Source organism: Symphodus melops, assembly GCF_947650265.1.
Source record: "Symphodus melops genome assembly, chromosome: 10".
NCBI lineage: Eukaryota > Metazoa > Chordata > Actinopteri > Labriformes > Labridae > Symphodus > Symphodus melops.
Window position 1 is genome coordinate 10,462,402 of NC_136700.1, and position 17,798 is coordinate 10,480,199.

The 17,798-nt window shown below is 41.5% G+C and overlaps 2 protein-coding genes across 4 annotated transcripts in view; both read right to left on the reverse strand.

Moving 5' to 3' along the window:
• arhgef12a (Rho guanine nucleotide exchange factor (GEF) 12a) overlaps window positions 1–11,561 on the reverse strand; it is a 38,343-nt gene extending 26,782 nt beyond the window's left edge. For 2 of the 3 annotated variants that reach the window (XM_079353896.1, XM_079353894.1), the window contains exon 1: window positions 10,130–11,560. In XM_079353896.1, the coding sequence (XP_079210022.1) occupies window positions 10,130–10,161 (32 nt within the window). In that variant the 5' untranslated portion in view covers window positions 10,162–11,560. Of the gene's footprint in view, window positions 1–10,129 lie in introns of all 3 variants that reach the window. The other variant, XM_079353895.1, reaches the window with a different exon arrangement.
• Window positions 11,562–13,077: 1,516 nt separating this feature from the next.
• Window positions 13,078–17,658, reverse strand: tlcd5a (TLC domain containing 5a). Its single transcript, XM_079354338.1, has 3 exons — window positions 17,296–17,658; window positions 15,803–16,006; window positions 13,078–15,463 (listed from the first exon to the last, which is right to left on the reverse strand). The coding sequence occupies exons 2-3, from the start codon at window positions 15,996–15,998 to the stop codon at window positions 14,931–14,933; spliced, it is 729 nt and encodes a 242-aa protein (XP_079210464.1). The 5' UTR covers window positions 15,999–16,006; window positions 17,296–17,658; the 3' UTR covers window positions 13,078–14,930.
• Window positions 17,659–17,798: the final 140 nt, after the last annotated feature.

Below are 17,798 nucleotides of genomic sequence, written 5' to 3' on the forward strand. Positions count from 1 at the left end.
TGTACATAATTGATGTGTGTGTGTGTCTGCAATGGCTGCAGACAGCGCTTGTGAGTCAGACAAAACACGCAGGGAGGGTTAGTTTGGAACTATATCTTCAGTGTTCGGAGCAATCACAGGGCTCTGTAGCGGATTTTGTTTGTCTACGTTTAAAGCTGCGAGCTTGACTTGACTTGTACGCAGCCACTCGCTGACACATGCATGATAAACACAGACACGGTGGAATGAAACGCTCACTGGTGTTACGTTTTGCTACAGCGCCAGTTTTTTTTTTTTTTTTTTTTTTGCCACACACTCATCACCGGTTTGAACACACGTTTGGTCGTCGAACACGCACCAGGGAACACTGATCGTTTCAAACGAGTCGTGGATCAACCACTAGCTGCCACGCAAACTCTTTCAAAAGTGGCTGGAGCATCTTAAGACGATGACTCCGGGACGGGTCTGTGCACTTTAATGGCGGGACAGTTGTCACTTGACAACAGTGTTATTGACAAACCCTTCGTGTCAAACTCAGCTTTAGCTCACATCTGCAAGCACATCATTATTATCACTCTATAAAATGGACAGAAGGAACTAACAGCTAGCTTCTGAAATCATAGCCCTCCCCTCCTCAAAATGTATTTTACTCGGCCCATTCAGTTCTCCCGATCCAGCTAGAACAGTGTTGAAGTCCTTCCTGGATGAGGCCATTTGATTCGCAGGCAGCAAGAAAGGGAGAAAAAGGCAGAGTCAGAACAGGGTGGGATGGGAGGGGAGGGGAGGGGCAGCACTGGAGCGGGCCTGGGCTTGAATGCTCCATTGAGGTTTGGTGTTTTGATGGAAAACTGTGGCAGAGCCGAGCCAACTGCAGCAACAGTGGCAGAAAGGAGGGAGAGAGGCCGGGATCAGAGCAGACCAGTGCACAGAGAGAGAGAGGGAGAGAGAGAGAGAGAAAAGCGGTGGAGGAGGGAGGGACGAACGAACAGCCCTGAGGGAGCAGGATTCTGAAACACAGCCATTTCTTTGAAAGGATATCCCAAACTGAAGAGGAAGGAAAAACAGTGAACAACAAGGAACTCGTGCAAGACTCACAGGAAGCACTTCAACTTATTCTTGGTTCCTCTTTGAACCAGCGAAAAAGCAGATACAGTAATGTGGCGTTTTAAAAATAGGCGACGAGAATCATTCAGCCTGAGCAAAGAAAAGAGTTGCACCTATCACAGTGCGGAGATGCGTGTTAAATAAGCTGTCTTCAAGCTATCCTTTTCCTGGAAGCAAAGCAACACAGTTGCTGTTGGGACTGGGAGAGGTGGGGTTTGTCAGAAACTAGGACAGGATTGGAGAGTTTTGAGAGGTGCCCTCAGGGTGCACAGATCTGACAGAGGTGTGTTTCATTCCAGAAGGTAAAAACTAGCACGCTGCAAAAACATCCTTTAAAGTCAGGTTTGCCTGAAAGACGTGGCAGAACTCTTGTGGTGGTGGTGGCGGCGGCGGCGAAGGGACACTGCCCTCGGCTCGGTTTTGTGCCGAGTCATGGCACCGGCCTGCTAAGCACCCTATGGAACTGTGCAATATCTGAAGCTTCTCTGCATGGCCGGCCATTCATTCCCCTATTTACAAACTGCTGTATGATTCCATCTCAACAGTGTCATGATAGGAGACTCTTGAAAAGCCTGATTCATGCCTGCAGCCTGCCAATTGCAGAGAACCCACACAGACACAGACACACTGCTTATCTAATCTATATACCTGAGTCACACATTGTGGGTGCCAGCATGACGTCACCGCTTTCCACTCCCTTCCCACTGAAAAAAGAAGTAGTCGACACCGACGAATGGATACTCCTTCTATAAACGACCTACTGTTTCCAGTCTATCCAACCCCCTGATGTCAGATGTTTCTCCTTGTGACCTCAGCAGCGTAGCCACGTTCTGTTGTGTTAAGTGAGGTACAGATTTTAAGAAGGAGAACATTATGTTGAGTGTGTGAGACGCAGACAGAGAGACAGAGAGAGGGAGAGGTGTGGTGTGTTAAGAGAGACAAGAGCAATAGCTGTGGAGCTCAAGCTACAGCCTCAGGGGGAAAACTGTGCCCTTTCTGCCCCAATAAACCTCATCAGGATTCCTGACATGAGGGCCAGGGGATAGACATTTCTTCACGCTATGCTGTCTGCTGTCCTCCAGCAATGGGAGAGGAAAAGGAGGTAGTTGCACGTGCTGCACTGTCCATACAGCTGGTGGCAAAGAGCCCTTAAACACAATCTCAGAACAGACAGGACAGAGGTAGAGGACATATATCTTTATACGACATTGTGCTCTTATTAATGGTCCCATTTAGCTGTTGACTTCTGAATATAGACTTATGCTGCTGGGGACACGTGCAAAAACTATTTTTTAAAATCTAGCAAAAATGTCAAAGATGGTTTGAGAAGCAGCAGGCTTAAAATGTGAAAAAAAAAAAAAGCTGATGCAACTTGTAGCAAAAACACATGCCACCTCATACTCTCCAATGCTATAAAAATGTTCCATCTGTTCTGCTAACCCCTCTTAAAATAAATCTAGCTTGTTGAATGCAGGATGACACTTAAAATACGACTGAGTGATTCATCACTAAGGGAAACCATGAGGACATTTACCCTTGCCTGCACTCTCTCTTTCTCATTTTTCTTTTGTTGTTTTTTTCCTTCCACTTCTTGCTTTCTGCTATCAGAGCAATTTGAAGGCGAATTTGAGCCTGTATTTTTGCAGGGTGAGAGTAAGGTGTTTAATGTGTCTCGTTGCCCCTGAAGATTCAGAGTCAGATTTATTTATCCTTTGCAGGAAATTTGCTTTCACCCTCGTACGAGAGACACATAAACAGACAGACCTCAAGATACACAAAGACATACATTACATCCTCCACCATACACGTTTAACACAGAAAACAGGAACACACTCAGCAGGAAGAGATGGTTTAAATTGCTATGTAGAAGCAGGTCGCTGGTCTCAGCCGCATTCATTTGGGGCATCCCCGCCCTTGGGACCCCAGAGAGAGAGGGGAGCTAGAGCAGAGATGCTGCTTTGTAAACATCAAGCATTGATTTCCTAACAGATCGGACAAAGACTAGGCAGACATATCGTGTGCACTTAGAATTGAAAAAATTGCCGGCATCAGATCATTGTCCAGTGTGCAGAGTGCAGAATATCATCACTTCACAAGTGCCACACTTAGCTTAGAGCCACTAGCCTTGTTCATTGCAACAAAACCCCCTTACATGGACATGTGAGGACATGACACTCGGGCAAGACAGCTCGCTCTCTCTCTCTCTCTCTCTCTCTCTCTCTCTCTCTCTCAGCCGTGTCCCCTTTTTCCTCCATTGTAGTGATCCTGTCTTTGTAGAGTTAAAGTAATGTTTGGGCCCTGGAGCTCTCTTGGGTAACAGGGCAGGATTGTAGACGGTGTCCACAAGCATCAGCGTCACACTGCTGGGTGAGAGACCCCCACAACTCCCCCAGCACTTAGCCAGAGCCCCTGCCACAGCCCAGACTTCCTACAGTTCTACAAAGTCCCTACCCCTGGGGCGTAGCCTGTTTCTTTCCCTCCCTTACATCTCCCAGCCTTCCCTATCATTGTGTACATGTATTCCATGTTGAATTGATTCAGCTAAAGAACGACTGCTATTCCTCTATTATCAACTGTAAAAAAAACACAAAAAGACCAAACGTATCAAAAAAAAAAAAGAAAGAACCATTGTGTGCGTTTACTTGGCTATTTTGTCTAGGCAAACGTCACTAAACTGGTATACATCCTTTCTTTAATCGAAGAACAATATCAGTTCAAGTATTGGAACACACCAGTTAATGCGCCTAACCCGTAGCATAACAAATGAACAACATACAAAGATCACTGAGGAATATCAGTGTGTGACAATAACAAACAACAATATGTAGCAGACAGTAAAAACCTTTATCTCCCTTAACCCATCAATCCCCTTTTCCCTTTCTAGTGCTTTGGTGGTAGATTTGGAAGCAGTATTTGAACCTCTCTTGTGGTTAAGAGGGGAGAACAGAGAGGGAAATAAAAGATGGATGTGACGAAGGGAGTGTGTGTGAAAAGAGTGAAATGGGAGCTGACAAGCATGAACTGAGAGGTGAGAGTTGGTGTGTGCGTGCCAAAGTTACATGCAGGTGTGAGAAGAGTCTTCCTTAAGTCCTCATTTACATTCTAGAAATAAGCAGGACGAAGTTATCTGGACTTCCAGACTGACTTTCAACCAATCGTTGAAAATGCAGAGTCACTGAAGTCAGCTTTTCAGACCACCATGAGATTCATTTTTCTGTTTGGAGAATATTAAACTGCCCTAACAAATTCAAAAGTGACCATGTCATCATAACCAAACCTTTTACCAAAGCACTTTGTGAATCGATCACTGTCAGCTGAATAATTCCAGGGTGGCGTGGTGGAAGGATTAGGTTGATGGATGATGATGATATGCAGTTTAATTAGTGCTGGCCTCTAATACCATCATTTATGTTATTGAGAAGACGGGAGGGGGGAAATGCTTATGGTCAGACATAAAGAATCTGATACAACCACTGCAGGAAAGAACTGACTCGACAGGACTTTGTGTCTGTCTGCTAACTGGTGACGTCGGCGCCAATGTATCTGTGACGGTTCAAGGCATGAAGATGACATTTGGCATTTTGACATTAACTGCTTGAAGATTTATTACTGTCCTCTCTCTTTAAAAGTAAAAAAAAAAAACTAGTAAAAGTCGTAAACACACAACGTAACCAACGGCAACTATGCACATTTATTCCCACGATGACAAAACCCCTGATAAGACTTGACACCGGGCCGTGACACAGAGTCATTCGAAAAAAACAAAGAGAGAAATACATCAATCTGGACTTCTTAGATCTTACCCGGGGTAAGACACAAACAACAAAAACACAATCCAACCCAAATCTTACTGTGTTACTCTTTAAACAACGGGGGATTTACTACACAGCTGTTGGGTTTGATCGCACAAGAAGACTACACACACACACGTTTCTGTATCAGCGATAAAGAGATCTGCCATGGGTGGCATTTATTTTACAGGTAAGACCTTTTGTAAATGTTCTTCTGGTTCAAATGTTTTTTGTTTGGTTTTTTTTGCACTGTTTTAAAATAAAGCAGGTTATATAGCCGAGAGTCCACCTTTGAAACGTTCTGAGTCAAGAATAACCCTGAAAATAATCAACAGTAAACTGCTGGCTAAAACCTGCTGATATAAAGGCTGACAGGAGCTTCCTTCGACCTAAAAAAAAAACAAACAAAAAAAACCGCTGTGACAAAGAACTGAATGGAAACGAAAAGGCCTACAGCCATCCCAACCAGGGATAAGGTACGGTGGTAAATTATTGAGAGGGTTTTGTCTCTGCGCTCTCGACTTAAATTGTACGAGGGAATGTGTGACTCCTCCGTCCTCTGGAAACATCACTGCTTTAAGAACAATGACGCTGCTTCCACAGATGTATTAAGACACTCTAAAGAACTAGTAGGGAGGGATGCAACTATTCATTGTTGTTTTTTATTATTGAATAGCCTGCCAGTTGCTTTTTGTACAGCATTAACATGATTATTTGCCTGAACATAAGATACTCAGTTTAATATTACTTTATGGGTATGTTGGTGAATTCGTTCCAAGGATTTTTTTTGACTTGAACGCAAGTGTTGCCCAACCTGCAAACGCTCCCCCTTAGGGGTGGGATATAATATCAATACAGCGATATATACCCACCCTGACTAGTGTGCTACAATTACCAAACCACTGGTGCCAATATTGATCCTATTTGCTCATTCGGCTAATGAAAATTAACTGAGCGGAATGGCCAAAGAAGAAGTTGCCAGTGGGATATGAAGAAACAAAAAAACAAAAGCAGGATACTGTACAGCTTGGTAAGAGGTCAAACTGGCAGTACATTGATTTATCCTGTATTTCCCTCCTCAGAGGCATTATACAATCTTCAGTTAGTCAGATATCGTAACGCATCATTCGATGAATGTCTTGCAATTAGGACTGGAACGATTCCTCGAACGACTCCATCGGATATGCTGGTACTTTCAGCAGCACTATCCGTGTTTTTTTTTTTTTCTGTGTTCGTTATGATTGGTCAGCGTTTGTACAGTTATGGAATCACACGTGACTCTCTCAGCAGAAGCGACGGTCACTGTTGATGAGATCAGTGAACATTAATTTCAACAAGCAGGGCCGAATCCAGACTTACTTGACCGAGCCCTGACTTATGCAGAGGCAGCATGAAGTTTGTGTTTATACACAATAAAGCAGAATAAACAAAAGGGATTTGATGGGGGGGGGTGACTCCATTAATCGTCACAATAATCGATAGATTACTGGAATAACCAGTTATTGCAGCCCTACAAGCAATACATCAAATATAGCAGAATTGCTGTATCAGGATATTCATGTTATCTTGGGGCATGCATCGTGAATCATCCTGTGAGAAAACCCTGTGCTTCCCACCTTATCTCCGGTTGTAAGCTGTAAAGATAGAAAGTGCTGTTCTCTGCTGCATGCTGAGCTGAAGGCATATCGACATCTGGATACTCATAACACAGTTGAGAGCAGCTGACACAGCTCCACGAGCGCCGGTGCTGCTGACTGGATGGAGCTGCTGCATTATCAGGGAGGGATGCCAAATGCAGGAGACGCATCCAAACAGACCCAGCTGACAGAAGTACTGGTGAAAACATCTATCAGGAGGAGACTCTTTTCACAGCGGCAAAGCAAATATAAACGGTGCTGTTATAATCACTTTGTGTTGACATCATTACTTTAGATGTCCACTGACAAAACTAAGAGACAACAATGTTATTATTGACTCCCCTTTTTGCGTTATGGTTCAGTTGTATTTATCATTCAATCAGCATTTGGGTTGCTTTTCTCTGTGCCACATTGTTGTAAATTGAATGCTTTTATGTTGTTGGGCTTTAAATTGTGAACTTATTTTAGATGTATAATTGTCTTTAAAATCACCCATTCAATTTAATAATAAACCCTAATGTTCAAGTCATATTTTGATTATTAAAGCAGCATGATATGGGAAAAACTGACATTGGGATATCTTTTCTATCAGCAGTATAAACTGTGATTTGAAATGATCAATCAATCCAGATTAAGGCAGTCTGCTTCTCTGTACAAATTATAGACATGTATAAAATTAGAACATGTTACAATGTGTGATTACTTTATTCCGCATTTCTACAATGAAGCGTACTGTGGAAAAGAAACAAACATTAAAGAGTATATGTTATCTGTGACTATGTGTATCTGCTGTTGTTGGTGTTTTACACAATACTTGTGTGTGCAACATGTCCCTTTCGAAACAAAAAAACCTGTTTTTTCAAACACTGAATTGGGGGCAATCAATCGGAGGGTATCTGATAGTTAGGGGTTTTATCAGTCTGCATCAACATGTTGTTGGAGCATGGTCGTTATAAGGATAAACTTTTCCAATGGGGGACATCTGGGTGTTACAGCAGCTCAAAAACAGGGAACAGGAAATATAATCAGTGTCAATAGCAAAAAAAGTCTTAAAAAAAAAACAACCTATACCTGGGCCTCCATCACACAGGTCAAATGTGCACCTACTGAGAGAGAAATGATGATACCAAATGATTCCTCCACTAAGGAAACATTGGAGATAGTCTCTAACCATACACCTGCCCTACACTGATAGACCTGGAGAGGACCATACTGTGCACAGCCAGCTTGCTCCCACTGAAAGCTATTGTGTACTATTAGTGATGTCACCAGCACCACTTCCCGGGAGGGCCTCAGGGAGGGGGGTGGGAAAAAAAAACGTGGAGATCAGCAGAACTCTATGACAAAGAGCTAACAGCACACTAAACTGACCCATCTGCTGGCGGCAGAGCCCCAATAGAAGTTGGATGCATGCTTTCCACCCAAGCCAACAGAACAAAAACAAAATGCACAAAACAGGCTGGAGGGACAGAAAGCAAGGGACAGGGATATTGAGTGTAGGAGGTAGAGAGGGTGGACTATGGATCATGATTTTGGAATATTCTAATCTAATAGTCAAACAAAACCAAGTGTGAATGCAACTTAAATCCTACTGTGAAAGCATAGCTTTCTATAGTTTTACCAGCGCCTGGTTGAAATGCGGCACTATGACCAGACAGTCACTGTGGTGCGCGTGAAAACGATTTGCTAACCACCATTAAATAACCAAAGGAGCAGAAAAAGCACAAGAGCCAGGGGGCTGGTAAAGTTGCTGTAGCAGCGGTGAGATTCTGAACCCGATAAAGATACCTTCAGAGAACCTTTAAATTCTGTGTGGATCACTTTGGCTACATAAACAACAAATGAGGACAAGCGCAAACTTTGGAAAACTAGCCTGTCGCCAGTCTTGAAACTAAAATCAACAGAGTTGTAGAGAGTAAATTAGTCTAATCCTCTCAATACTGATGAAGGATGAGGATCAGTCAGTGTGCGGCATACTGTGACAAACAGTCAGAGCAATGAAAATACACATGATCCACAGAGATATAATGTAGACATGATCCACAGAGATATAATGTAGATCTGCCCCCCCCCCCCTCGACTCGATAAGAACTTATTTCCCGAAGCAATACATGATCAAAGTCTACCCATGCTGTGATTCAAGCGAGGTGTGGCGAGCGAGCTGTTGATCCATTAATGCAGCAGAGTTAGGACACCGATGTTTCATAATGTGGAGGTGTGTTTTGTCACACAATCACGTACTGTGGGTCATTTACTCATCACTTAAGTGTGTGTCTGCATAATGAAGGGGAGACGCATGGGATCACATGGGTCTTCATTCGGAGACGCATGTGATCGCGGTCAGTGTGGGTGTACGTGCGTGGGTGGAAGGCAATCAAAATGTGTTCAATGAACTGTCAGTGACTTCCACATAGTTTCTTTGTTTGAAATCCACATCCCTTAAAGATATCAAACCAACAAAAATATAAAGTCAAGCCTTTACATCAAGAAAAAACATCTGACCGAGACAGACTACACCTGCAAACATCAAAAGCGGTTCTTCATGGCCTCAGTTTTGATGCCTTGATTTGTAAATATCAACAAGGAGAGATGTGATGATTACATTGATGACTTATTGTGGCAATGCTGTCTCAAATGGCACATAATAAAGAGCTCAACAATGGAAATTGATGCCAGCAATGGGGGAGGGGGGTCATGTAAAATGAGGTTGTGTTTTAGCCTCTAGCTTATGCCCTAGCCTCGTAGCCCATGAGGATATTTCAGATGCCGACCTGTGCACAATAGCTTCCTTCTGCCCTGAAAATCCAGCGATCACATTCCACGTTATTGGCCTGCTCTCCTCGCAGGTATGTGGGATTCAGGTGGGACGGGACATGACGATAACGCAACAGCTTCACTTCTCTGTTTCGATGCCAGAGTGCATCAGACGGAGAGTAGAGACCTCCTTATTATCCAAGGAGCAAAAAACAAAAGATGAATTCATGCTTATAAATGATGCAATAACAGAAAGAGCGGATTAGGATGGGACAGACTGATTCCTCCACACTATTTGTTGATCTTCAGGCCGTGACACACTATTTAGCCAGCTGATCTCAGCAACAGTGTCCAACCACTGAGTATGAGTTAACAGAAGCCTGCGATAAGGTGATTACTCCATGAAGCCGAGCTTTTGTCTAAGCCCAGAGATTGTTTTAATAGGTGCTGGAGAAGGTAAGTTTTAAAGGCTTAGAGGTAATAGTGACACTGAAAGGTGTGCAGGGATCATGGGGGCTGCTGTCCCTTGGCACACAGAGGCGGCAGTGGCCTTCTTACTTTATTGACAAGTAGTACTTTACTGTCTGCAGAGGACTCCATTACCCATGCTGAGATCAGCAGAGTTTCCATGAAGATCTAATGTCCTCTCTTAGTAATTAGATTGTGTAACCCAGTTGTTATGGAGCACATCACCACAAAGAAGTGCTTTGCTCAGAGCATGTCAAACATGTTTTCATCAGACAGCGGGTTCATCATCACATTCATATGGCCATAACTACATTTAAAAGGGAAAAAAAATGATCCTGAAGTAATGGGAGTACAGACAGTGCTTTAAAAGAGTATGAATGCTGATGTATACTGTACCTGTCAGTGAAGCTGGACTGTGTGTCACTCATTGGGCTTCCGGATCTAGATTTGCAGCAAATTATATCCGATTAACATTTTCCAGTGTGTGATGAGGCGATTTAGTGGCGCGTCCTTCTCTGGCATTCGTCTGTAGTAGGCAAGGATTTAGAGACTGGTGTTGTCGAGAATAAATTATTTGTAAGACACAGCTGGCACGTCCAAACACTTGAGGGAAGAAAAAAAATACTGCCTAAATGTCTGTTCCCCAATATCCCTTGTCAGATGGTGACAGCAGTAAGGAATCTGTCCACAGCGCAGACCGTAACATTAATCGGGGCCTCTGTCGATTTAGCTGCACAGTCAGATGATATCCTGCCCCGGCGATGAACAATATTTTGGCAACAAGAATAATACACTGCACCAGCTGGCGCAAGTTTTCGTGCATGTATGAACTCCTTGTATGAATCCTGTGCATTCACATCCCGGTTTTCCGCCGATGTAAAAAATGTGTAAACAACCTTGTATCCCAATGTAACAGACACCTTGGCCCAGCGATGTAGTCCCGTCTGCCACCACCCCTGGCCTCGGTTCCTAAATGATATTTGAAGATGCTGGAAATTCCTCCAGTCCCATTTGGTATTCCTTGCTCCCACAAATGCCTGTCTGGGGATATGGGGACGATTCTCCCGTGACCATGAGAGAGTCGCTCGAAAAGCGAGTTTAAAAATGAGCCAGCAAAACAAACTACAGCTTGTGTTATACCCACGTAAGATAGGGGGGGAAAACCCAAAAATGATTAGCTGGTGGATAAAACCAAAAACGTATTTCTTCTTAAAAATCCTCTCACAAGCAGGCTGACTGTTGGATCTCGTTAGCTAACAGCTAACAAAACAGATGAGCTCTTTCAGCAAAAAAAAAAAAAAAAAAACTTTGCTTCGTATGCTTCTTGTTTCGAGTGCAAACTAAGCAAACTCTCGTTCACAACAATGAGCCGGCCTGCGACCGAAAACATACACACAACTGGGCATGAATGTTGTCTGGCTTACGTTATGTCCTTCAAAACAAAAAAAAAAGTCTCCTTGACGAAAGAAAATCCAGTGAAGTCGGGTCAGCACAGCGCGACGCTCCTTGACTCCATGTTTCCAGGATTCAGTCGTTTCTCGGCAGAATTCCCGTGGATGCAAGCAGGCTAGCTATGTGGTCAGCTAACGGGGGCTATAAAGTAACACTAGTTCTTTGTAAACTGCTGCAAATACAACCGAGACGCATACAAACTTATAGCAGAACACACACGGTAGTTTTTTCCATCCGCAAGACGTTATTTGTACGAGAACACGACTCGCGGAAAGGTACCAAAAATCCCACTTTCTGCCGCTAGCAACGCCCTAGCTCGCTAGCTGTTGGAGTCCACTAGCGCTTCCACTAACCACTTCCGCCGGGAGAGATGAGGAAAACTCATTTAGTTTCAGTATAATGTTGGGGAACACTGTTGGAAAAAATGACTGGTACAACAACAACAATACCAAAACATTTTTTTTTAAATCAGGTGATAAACCTACAATTAATAATGGTATCTTATTCATTTCTGAAGTAGCCTATTTAATCTTTCATCATTGAAATCTAGAGGTTTATGAATGCAGTGTTTCACTTTTAGTCCATGAATGTGTTGATTATTTAGAATATTGATTGTATTGGCAGTCAAATCATCTGCTTTATAGGAATAAGAATACTTGATTGTTTTGTTAGTTTAGTATGGCAAATAAGAGGATGGAGAGTGCCTAACTTGGACTTCTGATGAATAATTTTTCACTTATTAATTATATTTTATGAACCAAATTGGGGAACTTAACACATTAATCCCTTACATAAACAACAATTGTTAGTTTTAGCCCTATTGAACATAGCTATATGTTTGACTTTTGGTAAAATTGTCGATATAGATGTATTGAATATTCAATAAGACAACATTGCTTTGACATTTCTTAAAGTGGTAAGGAGGCACTATTTCATGATTATTTTACGATACTCGTAGCCTTGTGTATCTCTGATTGTCATGAGTAGTCATTATGTTCATTATGTACGGCCTGAAGCTCAGTCTTTGTCCATCACCCACAAGAGTTTGATCCTTTTCTATGAATCTTACTCAACCCATCAACAGATGAAGCCTGAATGGCAGACTGTGGGTGTGTGTGCGTGTGTGTGTCAGTGTGTTCATGTATGTGTTGGAGCACGGTTGGTCTCTTTCAAAACAGAAAGGCAAATAACACAATATTCAAGACCAGCTGTGGTTTCATCACTGTCCTTGACAATAGTATACAAAAAAAACATGTTTCTGTAAAATCTGTATCAGAGCAGTGTATATTCATTGACTCCATTAACAGTCCCTTTGAGTTCATGTTTTTTTTTAATTAGTGTACATGTGTTTGTGTAATTAAACTAACATGAGAGAAGAAAATATGCCCATGATTCCGACATCATCAATCTTACAAACTAACTATAGTAAATGTTGGGTGTTCAAACAGCCTAATTGAGCCTGTTGAAACAATATCAAACTTTACAATTGACTCATTTTATTTAGTATTTACATAGCCAGTGGTTGTGTAGATAATGGAATATGTGAAAACTGCACTTTTGTAGCAGCTTTGAAATACTGTATGTTACAACAACATGCTATTCACTGTTACCTACAATGTTGTACAGAATGACTTTACATGCTCTACTTAAATGCATTATGGGTTTTCTACATCAAGTATCACTTGCTTCCTTTTACTGTTTTATCAGTATTTTTACTACTCAAGTTGCCTACTACTCATTCATTTATAATTGATATGACACCATCATGTGGACAGCTTAGGTAACTTCAGTCTCATACACAATACACAGACATGCTACAATCTGCTGAATTAATTGACACAGATGCTGCTCACCCCTAGATTCTTTTTTTCTAAATAGCTTAAATGCATGAAAACAATCAATCACATCTTTATTTTACTTCACGCAGGCATTACAAAGGCAAATCATGACACCAAAAACTGAAAGTGGCTCTTCACATTTTGTACATGTATATTCTGAGAGTTTACAATACAATACAAGACACAAAAAAACAAAAACAAAAATTAAGAAAGTACATTCAGAAAACTAAGGCACACACCAGTTAGAGATTTGACTGTCTTCAATGAAATAGTGAAGAGGAAAATAGACCTTATGCGTGTGCAGCGCATCATATTTCAATAATTTCATGCGAGTCACAAAACAAAGGGATGACAGACATTTAAACTGCATGTTCAACAGAACACAACTTCATAATAATCAGTGAAAAAAAAACCAAGATAATGTCTGCGCACAATGAGGAAAGCGAGTAGTTTGCCGATTGACCTCATAGAACAAATCCAGTCATGAAGTCGACTAAATCATGTTCATAACCTGCATACCAAGCCGCCTGAATCCCATGATGCACTGGACCATACCAGTTGAAATCAATATCTAAATACTTCGATTAATGTTTTTCAGCAATTTATATATAATGGTAAACTGTCAAAATCCAACCAAATAGGACAAAAGTCCTCACACGTGTCAATAAAACAAAGTGTAATTACTTCTTTTTTCCTGTTAGAAATGACTAAACTGGAAAACAATTAAAATCACAATTAACTCAGTGTTATTTCATTATCATTGTATTGAAGATCTATTATCAATAACAATTATTTATTTCCTAGCCCGAGATAATTGGGCATTACTCCCTTGTGTTAAGGCTTTTTTTAGACATCAACATGTTTATGGGACTTCATCAAACACAGAACACCTACCTGTAAAGTCCTTGTTTTTGTTGGATCAAACATAAGGCAAAGGCTAAAGAAAGTATAGCTGTGATAGCTCACAGTGAATTTCATTTCATTTAGTTTCACCTGACAAAGTGTCCATGAGACTTTGACATGACTCCGAAATAAAATCATTCTGAGCTTCCTGTAGAGAGTACAGATCTGTTGTTGTCTTAACAACTTCATGAATTCATTTTGTTCCATACTCACCTGTATAGTGGAAATAAACTATATGAAAAACTTTTAATACTAAATTAGAACATATTGCAGTAAACATTTGAATTATATTTTTCATACATTATAAACAAACAGATTGCAAAATCAGAGCCCTTCCAGTGTAGAACTGCCCTCTATACACAAGAGAAATCATTTGTATGTCAGCTTTTTTACAGAGGTTAAAAGCATAGAAGACTTCTTTCTGTAAATCATAGTCTACAAAGTCATCATCTCAATACATTTCTCTGCATCTCACTAAGACTTTCTCATCTTTCGACTTTGTCTCCCTGAGTGTATCCGTCAGATCTGCTCCAAGTTTCACACGAGCCAACAGAACCCGCTCAATCCCTAACTTTCTGATATGAATCGAAATGTTTCACAAGCACCACAGGTGTTACATGTAAACTGTCTCCCTTTCTAACACTTCACTTGATTAGGCCACTGGAAGTAACATCTGTTCATGTGTTGATAGAAAAGTGCTTTGGTTTTCAGGGACATACGCGACCTAACTGTGTTGTTTGTGAACTGCATGTTATGTACAATCAATCATTACGCATCATGTGTTCAGCTGACATTATGGCAATACAAATTAGTTTTTCAAAAAAGCACAAACAGGTGTCACAGGACAATCCTAAACATAGAAATCCATGATTACTGTATGAAATATCCCTTTTTAATTTTAGTTTAATATACAAAACAACTATTTTTGTACTGTCTCTTTAGAGTCCAAAGAGAAAAAGTCAGACCAAATATGAACCAGTTTTCTTTAAGATAATACAAAGCTACTAGTCGTTCTTCAACTCGTAGCCATTCGTTGTCACTGTCTCTTGTTGGTTCCTTTGCTGTTTGTGCCAGCTCTTGCTCTTCCGAATTGCAAATCGGACAATGTCCACCATGAACACCCAGGACAGAGCGTACATAGCCACTCCCCCACACTTGATAAAGAATCTTGGTCTTGGGGAGATCAGCTCACAGTACAGCATTGTGCCTCCCACAAAGATTCGCATCACCACGAACAGCAGCACGAACGAGACGTCTACAACGTTCCCCAGCCGTGTCCTGTAACGTCCCGTCTCTTTGAGGAACCAGCGTGCCTGCAGCAGAGGGTTGGTGATTTCACTGCCAAAGAGAACTGCACATCCTTCGACGCCAGACTCCCCCAGCCACAGGGTCAACAGGATTCCCAGGATGCTCATGGTGTGGTGGGCCAGCATAACGGGTCCCTCTGTGCGGAAGTACACGCACCAGGCCATATCGAAAATGAAGTAGCCAAGGCTCACCAACAAAGCACTCATCTGCAGGGGAGTGTTCTTAGTACCTGGCAACCATGAACAGAAACATGCAGCATTTTGTAGTTAACATAAGTAACAATAATAACACAAGCAATATAGAACAAAGATAGGAGTATTACAGTGAAAGGATTTGCTGTCTGCTGAAGGGCTTACTCACACTTTGCCAGTTGTTGTAAAGAGTGCACGTCTGTTTTAAATAACCATCAACATTTTGACAACATGCTAAGCAATTTTGAGCTCAAACTACAAGACGAAAGTAGAAATTAGTAGAATTAATCAGCAATTATTTTAAGACATGACTTTAATTTTTTTTTATTTTTTTTTTATGCAAAATAATAACACTAATGATTTAATAAGCCCCCTACCTGGATGAGTGAAAGGCCAGGGTCCATCCACATAGCCTATGTAGGTAGTGATGCAGACCGCCAGGATGCCATGTACCAGCGTGACGAGGCGACAGTTCCACTCGTAGCTTCTCGACCCGTTGACAATACACAAGATAAAGTAGAAAGAGACCCAGCAGGACAGGCACAGCAGAGCAAAAACCACAAGGAGTGCCATCTTCTTTTCTACAGGAAAAAAAAAAAAAAAAAAAAACGAAAACGGCTAAAACCAATATCCTTACAATCTCCCTGTCTTCAAGTGAACTTTGAATCACATTACGCAGTTAGAGAAAAATCCATAGAGGCTCATCTTGTGCTGTAATATCGCTTACAGGAGAAAGACACAGCATTACCATCCAAAGACATGGACTGTGCGATCCTTTGTAAGTGAACAACAATTAGCCTTTGCTTGAACTATAATAGCACTACAGTTGGCAGGCCGAGGGTCTGGTGGGGTGAGGGGGACGTCTCTTCTTCTGCTGTGACATTCGTGCTAGGAGGTCAGACCATGCAAATGGAAAAAGGCCCACCCTCACTGGTCTGGAACAAGATGTCTCTGAGACTTCCAAGCAAGTTTCTGGACTCGGTGAGAGGTTACTGGGCGCTGGGTGTCAGACGTTCATCATGAGGGAGAAAGGTTAATTAAACAGTTATTATATCCCACTATAACGATACGAGGGGCATCCTGTAAGGATGGCAGACGGACTTGAAGCTGTGATTACATTTGTGGTGAGAACACTTCATTAGGTTGCATGGCCAAAACATGTTTTGTTGACGTGGTAAGAAACAAAAATGTTGGACAACTTCCCAATAGTTTGTGAAATGGCCATTCTTTGCTGTCATTATGTAGTGAAAATAGGCTGCATATTGATTGTTTAGTCCAACAGTTTAAAGATATTCAGACTGAAACAACTAAAACACACTTGGCACCACGATTAAGAAAGAAAGAAAGAAAGAACTTTTATTTATGGGCATAGGGATCTGCAAGGACAAGAAATGCACATAATAAACAAAGAATTAAAAGCAAATAAATGATGCTAATGGTATGTGTGACAAAAATAAAAGTTAAAGTCGCCTACAATTCAGTTTGTTTTCATTTACAAATCTGAATCTGTAACATGAGAACAGGCATTACCAACAAACACTGTATGTTAAGAAGAGTTAAGTTGAGTTTAAGGCTTTTAAATGAGAGATGGAGGAGAAGTTTTAAGGTTCCCAACCTGCGCACTACACGCACAGTGTAGTAGATTGCAAGTAGTTTATCTTATTCCCGTGCTGAGCGAAACTTCAAACTTCCCTGCTCATGAAAAAAAGCAGCTCATCCCTCCTTAGCATGAAAGGATCATTCAGGCAAACTGTCCAGTTAGCGCTACTCGTTAGCAAAGTAACATCAAGCTAACATTAAAATGCTAACGGATTGTTTTCTTATCGGGTAGTAAAGGCTTTTCAAAAGCAGTAAAGTAAAATATCTTTACCTGAAGGCTGCACATGTAGTTTATTCGCTTACACTCCGTGCATGCATGGTGTGTTCAGGGAAGTTTAGTTGGTTTAGAAGACAAAACCAGGCGTATTTGCAGACAGTGGTTGCCATTTGTCGTCCTGAACGTGAGCCCTCCACAGTTATTGCCCCTCCACCTTACAGGTCGTTGTAAATACAACTGCAGCTGAAGATTTCCCGATCTGAATCATCCTAGTCTATGTCGTTTTTTATGCGATTATGGCCTCATTATTTCAGATTTATCAGAAAGAACATGTTTCCATCTTTCTTAATGTCTTCTCTATGTGATGGGAGGTTGCTTCATCTTTATCAGTGGCGACATCCTGTGGTCAGTAGGAGGAACTACACAAATACGTGTCTATACATATTAAAATGTGCTTTAATTGTTGTAGGTAGCTACAGTCAATGTGATGTTGCTTAGAATATCTTAAGTGTTTTAAACCTTGGAGGCAAAGACTGATTTCGAAAGTAATAATTTGT

What these genes read in the sequence shown, in the direction of transcription:
- tlcd5a (XM_079354338.1), bottom strand. Translation starts at nt 15,998, where the DNA reads ATGGCACTCCTTGTGGTTTTTGCTCTGCTGTGCCTGTCCTGCTGGGTC. An exon ending in CTGGCCTTTCACTCATCCAG is followed by an intron (nt 15,464 to 15,802) that starts GTAGGGGGCTTA and finishes CATGGTTGCCAG; the next exon opens with GTACTAAGAACACTCCCCTG.